The sequence below is a fragment of the Salminus brasiliensis genome, chromosome 14, assembly GCF_030463535.1.
Source record: "Salminus brasiliensis chromosome 14, fSalBra1.hap2, whole genome shotgun sequence".
Classification (NCBI taxonomy): Eukaryota; Metazoa; Chordata; class Actinopteri; order Characiformes; family Bryconidae; genus Salminus; species Salminus brasiliensis.
Window position 1 is genome coordinate 37164693 of NC_132891.1, and position 17500 is coordinate 37182192.

The 17500-nt window shown below is 39.8% G+C and overlaps 2 protein-coding genes across 3 annotated transcripts in view; one reads left to right on the top strand and one right to left on the bottom strand.

Annotated features, from left to right (window-relative positions):
- LOC140576987 (growth hormone secretagogue receptor type 1) overlaps positions 1–74 on the top strand; it is a 2135-nt gene extending 2061 nt beyond the window's left edge. Inside the window, exon 3 of the mRNA XM_072696731.1 lies at positions 1–74. This exon is cut by the window's left edge and continues 213 nt beyond it. Coding sequence (XP_072552832.1) covers positions 1–74 — 74 coding nt within the window.
- A 15919-nt stretch (positions 75–15993) lies between these two features.
- The window catches only part of camta2 (calmodulin binding transcription activator 2), a 7314-nt gene continuing 5807 nt past the window's right edge, over positions 15994–17500 (bottom strand). For both annotated transcript variants that reach the window (XM_072697216.1, XM_072697215.1), the window contains 2 exons: positions 16979–17053; positions 15994–16768 (listed from right to left, as the gene is read on the bottom strand). In XM_072697216.1, the coding sequence (XP_072553317.1) occupies positions 16714–16768; positions 16979–17053 (130 nt within the window). In that variant the 3' untranslated portion in view covers positions 15994–16713. The remainder of the gene's footprint in view (positions 16769–16978; positions 17054–17500) is intronic.

A 17500-nucleotide genomic window follows, 5' to 3' on the forward strand; every position in this document is an offset into this window, starting at 1 on the left:
TCCACCTACCGCCAGGCCCTGCCCCGGAGCTACGCCACAGAACCCATCCCTCCCTCTCCAGCACACACTTCTGAAGCTTGCCTCACTGTGGAGCTGCACCACAGGGCTCAAACCTCTGACTTCAGCACATTTCTAGGCTGGGCCCTCCTGCAGCGCTGTGACAGAGAGCTCACACGGTTCTGACCAGGCTAGCAGAACTGGGCCATAGGTCTCGCCCTTTTCCATCCAGCACACATTGCTAACTGCTGTGATGTGTGTGTGTGTTTGTGTGTGTGCTTGTGTGTGTGTGTTTGTGTTTGTGTGTGTGTGTGTGTGTGTTTGTGTGTGTGTGTGTGTGTGTGTTTGTGTTTGTGTGTGTGTGTGTGTGTGTTTGTGTTTGTGTGTGTGTGTGTGTGTGGCACAGACTGAGTGGATTCTGGGAAAAATTTGGCTTGAGCATGGAGCTCTCCAGGAACTGATCCCCCAGGATGCCCATTAGTGTCTGTCTGTCAGATAGAGACTTTGTGTGTGTGTGTCTGAGTCAGTCACAGAGACCTGCCAGCTCCAGAGCAGCCACCTGCTGAGGCTGTGTGTGTGTGTGTGTGTGTGTGTGTGTGTGTGAGAGAGAGAGGGGGGTTTCTTGTTGAAGTGTGTATTTATTCTTTTGTTAAATGTGTGTTTATTGTTTGTAAGCGTGTGTGTTTCTTTAGGAGTATTAGGCTGAGCTGCTGGGTGTCGCTGGGTTGCCGTGGTTACGGGTATTGAGGTCTGTAGGGGTAATTGAATAAACGATATTACTCTGGGTTCGGATATTGGACAGAGCACTGCTGACTGTTCTTACTGCACCAGTACAGATACCTCAGCCATCCCTCACACTGTCTGTGTGTGAGTTTAGCTACACCCATTCAGCCTACAGCAGTTTAGCCCCACCCTTTCAGCCTACAGCAGTTTAGCCCCACCCATTCAGTCTCTAGCAGTTTAGCTCCACCCTTTCAGCCTACAGTCATTTAGCCCCGCCCACTCAGACTACAGCAGTTTAGCTCCACCCTTTCAGCCCACAGTCATTTAGCCCCGCCCACTCAGCCTACAGCAGTTTATCTCCACCCTTTCAGCTTACAGCAGTTTATCTCCACCCTTTCAGCCTACAGCAGTTTAGCTCCACCCATTCAGCCTACAGCAGTTAATAAGAAACGTAAAACGTTTACAGATGTTTAAAGAGAGGAACGCATGGGTTTTCAGTCACTGTTTATTACGTGTTATTAATATTTACATGGGTCATAAGTGCATCATAACACAAACACACTGCATCACCAGGGTCTCCACACCGCGGGGTGTGTGCTGGAGCTGCTGCTGGACATCTTCTCCTGGTGAAGGTGTTGGTGTGTGTGCTGGGACGCTGTCTGAGTGGTCAGTGTGGTACACACTCTGTGGCCCTGCAGCGCTGCGTCCGGCTTGTTCGCGGCCCATGAAGCAGGGTAGAGGAAACGCCTCCCTTCACACACACACACACTGTACCCCACGCTGACACACACACCCCTTCCACCTAAACAGCAACAGAGCAGCTTTCATTTTAGGCTATTTTAAACTGGCCTAAACCAGTTCAGTTTACTCCAAACCAGTTCGGATTACTCTAAACCAGTTCAGTTTACTCCAAACCAGTTCGGATTACTCTAAACCAGTTCAGTTTATTCCAAACCAGTTCGGATTACTCTAAACCAGTTCAGTTTACTCTAAACCACTTTAGATTACTTTAAACCAGTTCAGTTTACTCCAAACCAGTTCAGTTTACTTTAAACCACTTCAGATACGTCAACACCAGTTCAGATTACTGTAAACCAGTTCAGGTTACTGTAAACCAGTTTAAACAGAAACTTGATTATTATGAAATCAACCTGACCGAATGGAGCTCAGTGTGAACCCGTCTGAAAGTCTTGGCCAGTCTAAGGTCTGGTCTGCTGATCCGGACACACGCAGCTCCTCTGGGTCTGGGAGAGTTCTGGTTCTGGGTCTGTGTTCGAGTGACTGACCTGAGTGTGTGTGCTGCAGAGAGCGCAGGTGGCGGACGGTCAGCTCCAGGATATCAGCTTTCTCCAGTTTAGAGGGACGGCAGCCCTGAACACAAAAGTAGCTTAAAAAAAAAAAAGCTTCAGGACAGTTACAACTTCACACACACACACACACACACTGCTGCTCTGAATGTGTTAACCTGTGTACGCAAATCAGGGTGATTGTTGAACTAATCTCTGCTCTGATTGGCTCTTACCTGTGCAGCATGTGACTGAAGCAGGAGTGTTCGGAGCTCTCCGAGGCAGGCGTTAATACGAGCACGCCTTCGACGCTCCAGCAACGGCTTAGACAGCTAACGGCGATAACAACATCATTAACAATAATAACATCAACATCATCAACAATAACAACATCAACATCATCAACAATAACAACAACATCAACATCATCAACAATAACAACATCAACATCATCATCACCAACATCAACAACAATAACATCAACATCATCAACAATAACAACAACATCAACATCATCAACAATAACAACATCAACATCATCATCACCAACATCAACAACATCCTTAACAACATCAACATCATCATCACCAACAACAACAACACCATTACCTACAACAACATCAATAACAACATCAACAACACCATTACCTACAACAACATCATTAACAACATCAACAACACCATTACCTACAACAACATCATTAACATCAACAACACCATTACCTACAACAACATCATTAACATCATCATCACCAACAACAACATCAACAACACCATTACCTACAACAACAACATCATTAACATCAACATCATCATCACCAACATCATTAACAACATCAACAACACCATTACCTACAACATCATTAACATCAACATCATCACCAACAACATCAACAACACCATTACCTACAACAACATCTTTAACATCAACATCATCATCACCAACATCATCAACAATAACAACATCAACATCATCATCACCAACATCAACATCATTAACAATATCAAAATCATCATCAACATCATTAACAACATCAACAACACCATTACCTACAACAACATCATCAACATCATCATCACCAACATCAACAACATCATTAACAATATCAACATCATCATCACCAACATCATTAACAACATCAACAACACCATTACCTACAACAACATCATCAACATCATCATCACCAACATCAACAACATCATTAACAATATCAACATCATCATCACCAACATCATTAACAACATCAACAACACCATTACCTACAACAACATCATTAACATCATCATCACCAACATCAACAACATCATTAACAACATCGTTTAGAGGTTTAGACGATTAGATGATTAGACCATTAGACGTTTAGAGGTTTAGAAGTTCAGATGATAAGGCGTTTAGATGTTTAGAGGTTTAGAAGTTTAGAGATTTAGATGATAAGATGTTTAGAGGTTTAGAGATTTAGATGATAAGACGTTTAGAGGTTTAGACATTTAGAGATTTAGACGTTTAGATGATAAGACGTTTAGAGGTTTAGACGTTTAGAGATTTAGATGATAAGACGTTTAGACGTTTAGACGTTTAGAGATTTAGATGATAAGACGTTTAGAGGTTTAGACATTTAGAGAGTTAGATGATAAGGCATTTAGAGGTTTAGAGATTTAGATGATAAGACGTTTAGAGGTTTAGACATTTAGAGATTTAGACGTTTAGATGATAAGACGTTTAGAGGTTTAGACGTTTAGAGATTTAGATGATAAGACGTTTAGAGGTTTAGACGTTTAGAGATTTAGATGATAAGACGTTTAGAGGTTTAGACATTTAGAGAGTTAGATGATAAGGCATTTAGAGGTTTAGAGATTTAGATGATAAGACGTTTAGAGGTTTAGACATTTAGAGATTTAGACATTTAGATGATAAGACGTTTAGAGGTTTAGACATTTAGAGATTTAGAAGTTTAGATGATAAGACGTTTAGAGGTTTAGAAGTTTAGAGATTTAGATGATAAGACGTTTAGAGGTGTAGAAGTTTAGAAGTTTAGATGATAAGACGTTTAGAGGATTAGAGGTTTAGAAGTTTAGAGATTTAGATGATAAGACGTTTAGAGGTTTAGAAGTTTAGAGATTTAGATGATAAGACGTTTAGAGGTTTAGAAGTTTAGAAATTTAGATGGTAAGACGTTTAGAGGTTTAGACGGTTAAAGATTTAGATGATAAGACGTTTAGAGGTTTAGAGGTTTAGAAGTTTAGAGATTTAGATGATAAGACGTTTAGAGGTTTAGAAGTTTATAGATTTAGATGATAAGACGTTTAGAGGTTTAGAAGTTTATAGATTTAGATGATAAGACGTTTAGAAGTTTAGACATTTAGAGAGTTAGAAGTTTAGATAATAAGATGTTTAGAGATTTAGATGATAAGACGTTTAGAGGTTTAGACGTTTAGAGATTTAGATGATAAGACGTTTAGAAGTTTAGACATTTAGAGAGTTAGAAGTTTAGATGATAAGACGTTTAGAGGTTTAGACGTTTAGAGATTTAGATGATAAGACGTTTAGAGGTTTAGACGTTTAGAGGTTTAGACATTTAGAAGTTTAGAGATTTAGATGATAAGGCATTTAGAGGTTTAGAGATTTAGAAGTTTAGAGATTTAGATGATAAGACGTTTAGATGATAAGACGTTTAGAGATTTAGATGATAAGACGTTTAGAGGTTTAGACGGTTAAAGATTTAGATGATAAGACGTTTAGAGGTTTAGACATTTAGAGGTTTAGACATTTAGAAGTTTAGAGATTTAGATGATAAGGCATTTAGAGGTTTAGAGATTTAGAAGTTTAGAGATTTAGATGATAAGGCATTTAGAGGTTTAGACGTTTAGACGTTTAGAGATTTAGATGATAAGACGTTTAGAGGTTTAGACGTTTAGAGGTTTAGACGTTTAGAGATTTAGATGATAAGACGTTTAGAGGTTTAGACGGTTAAAGATTTAGATGATAAGACGTTTAGAGGTTTAGACATTTAGAGGTTTAGACATTTAGAGGTTTAGAGATTTAGATGATAAGGCATTTAGAGGTTTAGAGATTTAGAAGTTTAGAGATTTAGATGATAAGGCATTTAGAGGTTTAGACGTTTAGACGTTTAGAGATTTAGATGATAAGACGTTTAGAGGTTTAGACGTTTAGAGATTTAGATGATAAGATGTTTAGAGGTTTAGACGTTTAGAAGTTTAAAGATTTAGATGATAAGATGTTTAGAGGTTTAGAAGTTTAGATGATAAGGCGTTTAAAGGTTTAGACCTTTAGAGGTTTAGATGATAAGACGTTTAGAGGCTTAGACATATAGAGGTTTAGAAGTTTAGATGATAAGACATTTAGAGGTTTAGACATTTATACGTTTAGAAGTTTAGATGATGAGACGTTTAGACGTTTAGAGATTTAGATGATAAGATGTTTAGAGGTTTAGACGTTTTGACGTTTAGAGATTTAGATGATAAGACATTTAGAGGTTTAGAGGTTTAGATAATAAGGCATTTAGAGGTTTAGACCTTTAGAGATTTAGATGATAAGATGTTTAGAGGTTTAGAGGTTTAGTCATTTAGAGATTTAGAAGTTTAGATGATAAGGCGTTTAGAGGTTTAAATGTTTAGATGTTTAGAGATTTAGATGTTTAGAGATTTAGATGATGACGTTTAGAGATTTAGATGTTTAGAGATTTAGATGATGACGTTTAGAGGTTTAGAAGTTTATAGATTTAGATGATAAGACGTTTAGAAGTTTAGACATTTAGAGAGTTAGAAGTTTAGATGATAAGATGTTTAGAGATTTAGATGATAAGACGTTTAGAAGTTTAGACATTTAGAGAGTTAGAAGTTTAGATGATAAGACGTTTAGAGGTTTAGACGTTTAGAGATTTAGATGATAAGACGTTTAGAGGTTTAGACGTTTAGAGGTTTAGACATTTAGAAGTTTAGAGATTTAGATGATAAGGCATTTAGAGGTTTAGAGATTTAGAAGTTTAGAGATTTAGATGATAAGATGTTTAGAAGTTTAGACATTTAGAGAGTTAGAAGTTTAGATGATAAGATGTTTAGAGATTTAGATGATAAGACGTTTAGAGGTTTAGACGTTTAGAGATTTAGATGATGACGTTTAGAGATTCAGATGTTTAGAGATTTAGATGATGACGTTTAGAGGTTTAGAAGTTTATAGATTTAGATGATAAGACGTTTAGAGGTTTAGACGTTTAGACGTTTAGAGATTTAGATGTTAAGACATTTAGAGGTTTAGAGGTTTAGACGTTTAGAGGTTTAGACGTTTAGAGATTTAGATGATAAGACGTTTAGAGGTTTAGAGGTTTAGACGTTTAGAGATTTAGATGATAAGACGTTTAGAGGTTTAGACGGTTAAAGATTCAGATGATAAGACGTTTAGAGGTTTAGACATTTAGAGGTTTAGACATTTAGAGGTTTAGAGATTTAGATGATAAGGCATTTAGAGGTTTAGAGATTTAGACGTTTAGAGATTTAGATGATAAGGCATTTAGAGGTTTAGACATTTAGACGTTTAGAGATTTAGATGATAAGACGTTTAGAGGTTTAGACATTTAAAGATTTGGATGATAAGATGTTTAGAGGTTTAGACGTTTAAAGATTTAGATGATAAGATGTTTAGAGGTTTAGAAGTTTAGATGGAAAGGCATTTAGAGGTTTAGACGTTTAGAGATTTAGATGATAAGACGTTTAGAGGTTTAGATGATAAGACGTTTAGAGGCTTAGACATATAGAGGTCTAGAAGTTTAGATGATAAGACATTTAGAGGTTTAGACATTTATACGTTTAGAAGTTTAGATGATGAGACGTTTAGACGTTTAGAGATTTAGATGATAAGATGTTTAGAGGTTTAGACGTTTAGACGTTTAGAGATTTAGATGATAAGACAGTTAGAGGTTTAGAGGTTTAGATGATAAGGCGTTTAGAGGTTTAGACCTTTAGAGATTTAGATGATAAGATGTTTAGAGGTTTAGAGGTTTAGACATTTAGAGATTTAGAAGTTTAGATGATAAGGCGTTTAGAGGTTTAAATGTTTAGATGTTTAGAGATTTAGATGATAAGACGTTTAGAGGTTTAGAAGTTTAGACATTTAGAGAGTTAGAAGTTTAGATGATAAGACGTTTAGAGGTTTAGAAGTTTAGAGATTTAGATGATAAGACGTTTAGAGGTTTAGATGTTTAGAGATTTAGATGATAAGACGTTTAGAGGTTTAGATGTTTAGAGATTTAGATGATAAGACGTTTTGAGGTTTAGACGTTTATAGATTTAGATGATAAGACGTTTAGAGGTTTAGATGATAAGACGTTTAGAGGCTTAGACATATAGAGGTTTAGAAGTTTAGATGATAAGACATTTAGAGGTTTAGACATTTATACGTTTAGAAGTTTAGATGATGAGACGTTTAGACGTTTAGAGATTTAGATGATAAGATGTTTAGAGGTTTAGAGGTTTAGATGATAAGGCGTTTAGAGGTTTAGACGTTTAGAGATTTAGATGATAAGATGTTTAGAAGTTTAGAGGTTTAGACATTTAGAGATTTAGAAGTTTAGATGATAAGGCGTTTAGATGTTTAGACGTTTAGACATTTAGAGATTTAGATGATAAGATGTTTAGAGGTTTAGACGTTTAGAGATTTAGATGATAAGACGTTTAGAGGTTTAGATGGTTAAAGATTTAGATGATAAGACGTTTAGAGGTTTAGAGATTTAGATGATAAGACGTTTAGAGGTTTAGACATTTAGATGATAAGACGTTTAGAGGTTTAGACGGTTAAAGATTTAGATGATAAGACGTTTAGACATTTAGAGGTTTAGAAGTTTGGATGATAAGACGTTTAGAGGTTTAGAAGTTTAGATGATAAGGCGTTTAGAGGTTTAGAGGTTTAGACGTTTAGATGATAAGGCGTTTAGAGGTTTAGAGATTTAGAAGTTTTGAGGTTTAGATGATAAGGCATTTAGAGGTTTAGACGTTTAGACGTTTAGAGATCTAGACGATAAGACGTTTAGAGGTTTAGAGGTTAAGAGGTTTAGAAGTTTAGATGATAAGGTGTTTAAAGGTTTAGAGTTTTAGATGATAAGACGTTTAGACATTTAGAGAGTTAGAAGTTTAGATAAGACGTTTAGAGGTTTAGAAGTTTAGATAATAAGACGTTTAGAGGTTTAGAAGTTTAGAAGTTTAGATGATAAGACGTTTCGAGGTTTAGAGATTTAGAAGTTTAGAGATTTTGATGATAAGACATTTAGAGGTTTAGACGTTTAGAGATTTAGAGGATAAGACGTTTAGAGGTTAAGAGGTTAAGAAGTTTAGAAGTTTAGATGATAAGACGTTTAGAGGTTTAGAGGTTAAGAGGTTTAGAAGTTTAGATGATAAGGCGTTTAGAGGTTTAGAGGTTTAGAAGTTTATAGATTTAGATGATAAGACGTTTAGAGGTTTAGACGTTTAGACGTTTAGAGATTTAGATGTTAAGACGTTTAGAGATTTAGATGATGAGATGTTTAGAGGTTTAGACATTTAGACGTTTAGAGATTTAGATGATAAGACATTTAGAGGTTTAGAGGTTTAGACGTTTAGAGGTTTAGACGTTTAGAGATTTAGTTGATAAGACGTTTAGAGGTTTAGAGGTTTAGACGTTTAGAGATTTAGATGATAAGACGTTTAGAGGTTTAGATGGTTAAAGATTCAGATGATAAGACGTTTAGAGGTTTAGACATTTAGAGGTTTAGACATTTAGAGGTTTAGAGATTTAGATGATAAGGCATTTAGAGGTTTAGAGATTTAGACGTTTAGAGATTTAGATGATAAGGCATTTAGAGGTTTAGACATTTAGACGTTTAGAGATTTAGATGATAAGACGTTTAGAGGTTTAGACATTTAGAGATTTGGATGATAAGATGTTTAGAGGTTTAGACGTTTAAAGATTTAGATGATAAGATGTTTAGAGGTTTAGAAGTTTAGATGGAAAGGCATTTAGAGGTTTAGACGTTTAGAGATTTAGATGATAAGACGTTTAGAGGTTTAGATGATAAGACGTTTAGAGGCTTAGACATATAGAGGTCTAGAAGTTTAGATGATAAGACATTTAGAGGTTTAGACATTTATACGTTTAGAAGTTTAGATGATGAGACGTTTAGACGTTTAGAGATTTAGATGATAAGATGTTTAGAGGTTTAGACGTTTAGACGTTTAGAGATTTAGATGATAAGACATTTAGAGGTTTAGAGGTTTAGATGATAAGGCGTTTAGAGGTTTAGACCTTTAGAGATTTAGATGATAAGATGTTTAGAGGTTTAGAGGTTTAGACATTTAGAGATTTAGAAGTTTAGATGATAAGGCGTTTAGAGGTTTAAATGTTTAGATGTTTAGAGATTTAGATGATAAGACGTTTAGAGGTTTAGAAATTTAGACATTTAGAGAGTTAGAAGTTTAGATGATAAGACGTTTAGAGGTTTAGAAGTTTAGAGATTTAGATGATAAGACGTTTAGAGGTTTAGATGTTTAGAGATTTAGATGATAAGACGTTTAGAGGTTTAGATGTTTAGAGATTTAGATGATAAGACGTTTTGAGGTTTAGACGTTTATAGATTTAGATGATAAGACGTTTAGAGGTTTAGATGATAAGACGTTTAGAGGCTTAGACATATAGAGGTTTAGAAGTTTAGATGATAAGACATTTAGAGGTTTAGACATTTATACGTTTAGAAGTTTAGATGATGAGACGTTTAGACGTTTAGAGATTTAGATGATAAGATGTTTAGAGGTTTAGAGGTTTAGATGATAAGGCGTTTAGAGGTTTAGACGTTTAGAGATTTAGATGATAAGATGTTTAGAAGTTTAGAGGTTTAGACATTTAGAGATTTAGAAGTTTAGATGATAAGGCGTTTAGATGTTTAGACGTTTAGACATTTAGAGATTTAGATGATAAGATGTTTAGAGGTTTAGACGTTTAGAGATTTAGATGATAAGACGTTTAGAGGTTTAGATGGTTAAAGATTTAGATGATAAGACGTTTAGAGGTTTAGAGATTTAGATGATAAGACGTTTAGAGGTTTAGACATTTAGATGATAAGACGTTTAGAGGTTTAGACGGTTAAAGATTTAGATGATAAGACGTTTAGACATTTAGAGGTTTAGAAGTTTGGATGATAAGACGTTTAGAGGTTTAGAAGTTTAGATGATAAGGCGTTTAGAGGTTTAGAGGTTTAGACGTTTAGATGATAAGGCGTTTAGAGGTTTAGAGATTTAGAAGTTTTGAGGTTTAGATGATAAGGCATTTAGAGGTTTAGACGTTTAGACGTTTAGAGATCTAGACGATAAGACGTTTAGAGGTTTAGAGGTTAAGAGGTTTAGAAGTTTAGATGATAAGGTGTTTAAAGGTTTAGAGTTTTAGATGATAAGACGTTTAGACATTTAGAGTTAGAAGTTTAGATAAGATGTTTAGAGGTTTAGAAGTTTAGATAATAAGACGTTTAGAGGTTTAGAAGTTTAGAAGTTTAGATGATAAGACGTTTAGAGGTTTAGAAGTTTAGAAGTTTAGATGATAAGACGTTTAGAGGTTTAGAAGTTTAGAAGTTTAGAAGTTTAGAGGTTTAGAAGTTTAGAAGTTTAGAGATTTAGATGATAAGACATTTAGAGGTTTAGACGTTTAGAGATTTAGATGATAAGACGTTTAGAGGTTTAGAAGTTTAGAAGTTTAGAGGTTTAGAAGTTTAGAAGTTTAGATGATAAGGCGTTTAGAGGTTTAGAGATTTAGATGATAAGACATTTAGAGGTTTAGAAGTTTAGAAGTTTAGATGATAAGACGTTTCGAGGTTTAGAAGTTTAGATGATAAGGCGTTTAGAGGTTTAGAGATTTAGAAGTTTAGAGATTTTGATGATAAGACATTTAGAGGTTTAGACGTTTAGAGATTTAGAGGTTAAGAAGTTTAGAAGTTTAGATGATAAGACGTTTAGAGGTTTAGAGGTTAAGAGGTTTAGAAGTTTAGATGATAAGGCGTTTAGAGGTTTAGAGGTTTAGAAGTTTAGACATTTAGAGAGTTAGAAGTTTAGATGATAAGACGTTTAGAGGTTTAGAGGTTTAGAAGTTTAGAAGTTTAGATGATAAGACGTTTAGAGGTTTAGGTGAGGTTTAGTGCTGATCTGTGTGGGAGGCTCACCCTGTGCTGAAGTTTCTTCTCTGACTGAAGGTTCATGATGTTCCCGACTGTCTGCTGATCTTCTCTTCCACCACAGTCTGTCTGAGCGGCTTTTGCAGCTTTTAAAGAGTGCATGCTGACGTGCGTGTGTGAGTGTGTGTGAGTGTGTGTCAGTGTGTGTGTGAGTGTTAATCACACAACAATCGTGTCACTCGGGGGTTAACACTCTGAGAAAGCGAGACAGTGATGATATGGAAGAGGAGCGGTCAGTGTGTGTGGGGTCAGGAGCTGGAAGTGTGTGTGCCAGCAAAAGTAAAGTGTGTGAACCCAAATCGCTTTATTCATCAGGCCTGAGCAGGAGGAACACACTCCATTCAGGGATTAGAGCCTTTCCAAAGCTCCACCTGTCAATCATCTGTGATTGACAGCTGAAGTGTGAGCGAGTGTGCACCCTCATCCCAAGAATTTTAAAAATCTCAAGAGGCACTTCAACTCAAGTACAACTCCAGAAATGCTAAGTGCTCCTTCACACACCTCAGCTCCACCTTCACACACCTCAGCTCCACCTTCACACACCTCAGCTCCACCTTCACACACCTCTATGCACTGCTGGTAAAGACGTGAGTGAGCGGCTTACGGGTTGGAACGCAGCCTGGGATTATATTCATATATTAGAACTTTCTATTATATTTTGGATATTGGTTTTATTAGAACCCATGTCTCGCTCTCCAGTGTAGTGATCTACGAGACCACCCTGCCTGCATCCCTCGTCCCAAACTGTGTGGGCTTCACTAGGGGAACACACACACAAAGCCGCGGGGCAGGGTAGGAGTGTGAGTTACAGAAGGAGAACATGTATGTTACATCTGCAGGGTTTCACTCCTCCATTCACTCTCCCCTCCCTCCACGCCTCCCTGACCCCTCCCCTTTATCCTCCCCCTGCCTGCAGAGAAAGGTTGGACTTGTTCTTTCTGTCCAACACGGATTTACCCACCAACCCGGTACACACACACACACACACACACACACACACACTCACAATCATGATTAGCATGTTTGAATGACAATCTCCCACAGGCCTTACATTGTGCATACACACACACACACACACACGCGCACACACACACACACACACACACACACACACACACACACACACACACACACGCACACACATTTTCTCACGCTTAACAAACCAAACAAGTGCTACAGCACAACAACAATGCAGCTTCAGTTCACTGTACTGCAGGATAAAGTTTAATCCCAGAGGTTCCCACAGACTATTCCCTGCCCTGTTCCCAACCCCACCTCACAGACTATTCCCTGCCCTGTTTCCAACCCCACCTCACAGACTATTCCCTGCCCTGTTTCCAACCCCACCTCACAGACTATTCCCTGCCCTGTTCCCAACCCCACCTCACAGACTATTCCCTGCCCTGTTTCCAACCCCACCTCACAGACTATTCCCTGCCCTGTTCCCAACCCCACCTCACAGACTATTCCCTGCCCTGTTTCCAACCCCACCTCACAGACTATTCCCTGCCCTGTTCCCAACCCCACCTCACAGACTATTCCCTGCCCTGTTCCCAACCCCACCTCACCGACTATTCCCTGCCCTGTTTCCAACCCCACCTCACCGACTATTCCCTGCCCTGTTTCCAACCCCACCTCACAGACTATTCCCTGCCCTGTTTCCAACCCCACCTCACAGACTATTCCCTGCCCTGTTTCCAACCCCACCTCACAGACTATTCCCTGCCCTGTTTCCAACCCCACCTCACCGACTATTCCCTGCCCTGTTCCCAACCCCACCTCACAGACTATTCCCTGCCCTGTTCCCAACCCCACCTCACAGACTATTCCCTGCCCTGTTTCCAACCCCACCTCACCGACTATTCCCTGCCCTGTTCCCAACCCCACCTCACAGACTATTCCCTGCCCTGTTCCCAACCCCACCTCACAGACTATTCCCTGCCCTGTTCCCAACCCCACCTCACCGACTATTCCCTGCCCTGTTTCCAACCCCACCTCACCGACTATTCCCTGCCCTGTTTCCAACCCCACCTCACAGACTATTCCCTGCCCTGTTTCCAACCCCACCTCACAGACTATTCCCTGCCCTGTTTCCAACCCCACCTCACAGACTATTCCCTGCCCTGTTTCCAACCCCACCTCACAGACTATTCCCTGCCCTGTTCCCAACCCCACCTCACAGACTATTCCCTGCCCTGTTCCCAACCCCACCTCACAGACTATTCCCTGCCCTGTTTCCAACCCCACCTCACAGACTATTCCCTGCCCTGTTTCCAACCCCACCTCACAGACTATTCCCTGTGAAAAAAGAAACTCCAAGAGAGATTACAGAATCTGGAAGAACAGTAACATTCCTCAAATCAACCATTGATTGGGGTTATGGAGAGTGGGGTGTGTGTTGAGGGGTTATGGAGAGTGGGGTGTGTTGAGGGGTTATGAGGGTCTCACACGGGGGGGTGGCGGGGGGGGGGGGGGTTCAGGATGCACTCTCACCCCTCTCTGCCTTTGTTTACTGGGTTGAGAGGAGGGTCTGCAAATCCTAATGTTCTGCCAGGCTGGATGGAGAGCATCACTGTTCTCAGGTCTCTTCAGACATTTTGGTCAGGTGTGTATGGTCATCCCAGACCATCCTGAGTTCTTCCTGTGAGTTTCAGGTGCTTTGTCTCTCAGCACTCACGAGAAGGTTCTCTATTTCTATTTAATTTCTATTTAATGCAGTCTTTCTGAAGAAGAGGAAGAAGCAGACAGAAAACACCGGACACTTTAACCTCCTTTAATGATGAATGAAAAATAGCAAAACAGCCTGAACATCTGCAGAAAGGTCAAGAAACTGAATTTACAGTGAAAACAGTCCAAACAGAGAAGCTTAAACACCAGCAGTGAGTTAAAGGAGCTCATGCCAAACAGTCTCAAAGCAAACCAACCCAAACAGAACCAGAATCATGCAGAATGTAGAGGTTCACATTTCCGAAGAACAAAAACCTTAATATTAGAATATTTTTAGCAAGCGAGCAAACGTATTAACTTCATTTAAATATATATATATATATATATATCCTCAACAGTTCCGTACTGTACACTATATACACATTAATGCATAACAGCCCCCCCCCCCCCCCCCCCCCGGGCAGAGAACGAGCCGTCCGTCAGAACACGCGGAGCTGTACAGGACTGACCTACAGGTCAGCTCGTCTGCAGAACTGACCGCACGACTACGCATCATCAACAACACGGGTTCAATTCTACTGAGCAGAAACAAACGAGTGTGAGCGCAAGAGCAGCGCTGGACTGTGTCCTTACACCCCGTAAAAAAAGACTTAAAGGCACTGCACCATCAGAAACACCCCCACCTTACACCCCCACCTCCCCCATCCCTCTGCTGGACCACAGCCTACAGCTCATACTGAGCGTGTGTGTGTTAGTGTGAGCTTTCAGACCTCTGCTGATCATAAACACAATCACTGCTCAACATCCGAACCAGAACAAACTCCTCCAGAACCCGGAGTGTGAAACTGACCCACTCTGATCTCTGTACAGTGGAGGAGAATGGAAGCAGGTGTCGGTCGCCATGACTACAACACAGATACAGCCCATATGTATCCCTCCACCATTTTAATGATCTGATTTTAAAAGCAGGTTCTAGAGCCGAACTCTTCTCAGAACTCTGGTAGAACCGTGTCTCAGGCATCAGGCAGCGTCTTCATCACCATTAGGTGAAGAACTTTCTGTGAGGAGCTTTTATTAGAGCTTCAGACGTCTGCTTCCCTTCACCTCCACTGTAGAACCACAGCTCTGACTGGAGGAGCTTATCTAGAACCTCCACTGTAGAACCACAGCTCTGACTGGAGGAGCTTATCTAGAACCTCCACTGTAGAACAGATCTGACTGGGGAGCTTATCTAGAACCTCCACTGTAGAACCACAGCTCTGACTGGGGGAGCTTATCTAGAACCTCCACTGTAGAACCACAGCTCTGACTGGGGGAGCTTATCTAGAACCTCCACTGTAGAACAGCTCTGACTGGGGAGCTTATCTAGAACCTCCACTGTAGAACCGCTCAGACGGGGGGAGGTTATCTAGAACCTCCACTGTAGAACAGCTCTGACTGGGGGAGCTTACCTAGAACCCAGCGTTTCACACTAAACCCCCCCCCAAACCTCCACCCTGACTGAGTTTGTGTATACTGTTTAATCAGTGAAATGGTTGCTATGGAGACATGATGTTTATTTATTACAGTAATGATGTAAATAACCCGACGCTGCTGGTAAACACACGACTGACTCTGCCTGGGCACAGCTCATTAACACAGTAATTAACTTACAGCTGATTAAGACAGGTTATATAGGAAAAGATTTACAGGTAAACAAACAAACAAACAAACAAACAAACACTCATTCAATTGTTCAGTCAAATCATTACATTAATTCAAACAACCCTCTTAATTCAGCTGTCAATTAACTTCATTAATGACCTGTCAAACAGTTACATTAATTAACTGCTAATTCATCTCATTAATTGATTGGTAAACAAAACTGTAAACAACAGCAAAAATAATGATGAGTGTCCAGCTTCACTGCTGACCAGCCAGTCTGACTGGCCGGGTCAGTACACTCTCAAACTCACACACACACACACACACACAGAGTGGAGTGAATCTAGGCTGCTGCACCAGTAGAGGCTGTGTCATAAACAATATTATAATCAATATAAATATATTGTATATACGTATAATATATTGTTAAGACTTTTTTGGAAACAACACACACCGGCTGAATTGGTACAGAATCTCTCTCGCTCTCCCTTTTTCTCTCTCTTTCTCTCCTCCCTTGTTTTAGAAGTGTAAGACTTAAATGGATCAGTGGGCGGGGCGGTAAAGCATTAGGCCCCTCCCCTGAGCAGGTAAACATCGAGTTATAATAATAAACAAACATGCCTAAAACACCTCATATCAGTTAATAAACTCAAGACAATGCAAGACAATCACCTCTTTCTGTAGAATATAGAAGTGTGTGTATACGATAGAGACAGGTGTGTATACCTGTACAGGTGTGAGTGTGTGTGTGTGTGTGTGTGTGTGTGTGTGTGTGTAAAGGCTGCTCTCTCTCTCTTAGTTCTGCGTGGACAGTGAGATGAAAGAAAAGTTCTGGAAGCTCTTCAGTCGCTCTTTAGCCAGAGAGATGGGCAGCAAGGCTTGATCTCTCTCTCTGGTCACACACTCCTCCTGAAGTCCAACTGCAGCACAAAAGCTCACACACACACACACATACACACACATACACACACACAGCAAGAGATAAAGCGCAGCCTAAGGAGGAGTTCAGTCCTCGACACACAGGAGAGAGAGAGGCACTGTGTGTGTGTGTGTGTGTGTTTGTTTAACTCTGACCTGTAAACATGATCATGTAGGATTCTACAGAAAGTATATATATATATATGTGTGTGTGAGTGTGTGTGTGAGTGTGTGTGTGGGGTGAGGGGTGTATATGTGTGTGCGTGGGTGTGTGATCAGGTGGTAAGGCCTCTTCTCTCCAGTTCTTTGCTCTGCTTCAGCTCCTTTATCCTGCACACACACACACACACACATACACACATACATACAAATATGTATATAAAGTCTAATAAACAAATGTAAAATATGAAAATATAATAATATATAATGATAGAATAAATAAATGTAAATATACACAATGTGATATTAGTGCTCAAATACCAGTTATTACTAATGTGTGTATGTTTAGGCACGTGTGTGTGTGTGTGCGTGTGTGTGTACCTGTGCCTGCAGCGGCGGAGGAAGCGCATGATTTTGCGAGCCGCCTGGTCCTGCTTCTTCGTCAGGAAGGATCCTCTGTAGGAGGACAAATGGAGACGGGAATGTCTTTGCTTCTCCAGTAAAAGTTCCAGAGTGGGGATTGAGATGAGGTTGTGTGTGGAGGTGTGATGTCGCCCTTGGAGATGTGAGGTCGTGTGCGGAGGTGTGAGGTCGTGTGTGGAGATGTGAGGTCGTGTGAGGTTGTGTGTGGAGATGTGAGGCCGTGTGTGGAGATGTGAGGTTGTGTGAGGTCGTGTGTGGAGATATGAGGTCGTGTGTGAGATGTGAGGTTGTGTGAGGTCGTGTGTGGAGATATGAGGTCGTGTGTGGAGGTGTGAGGTCGTGTGTGGAGGTGTGAGGTTGTGTGAGGTTGTGTGCGGAGGTGTGAGGTTGTGTGTGGAGGTGTGAGGTCGTGTGCGGAGGTGTGAGGTCGTGTGTGGAGATGTGAGGTTGTGTGAGGTCGTGTGTGGAGATATGAGGTCG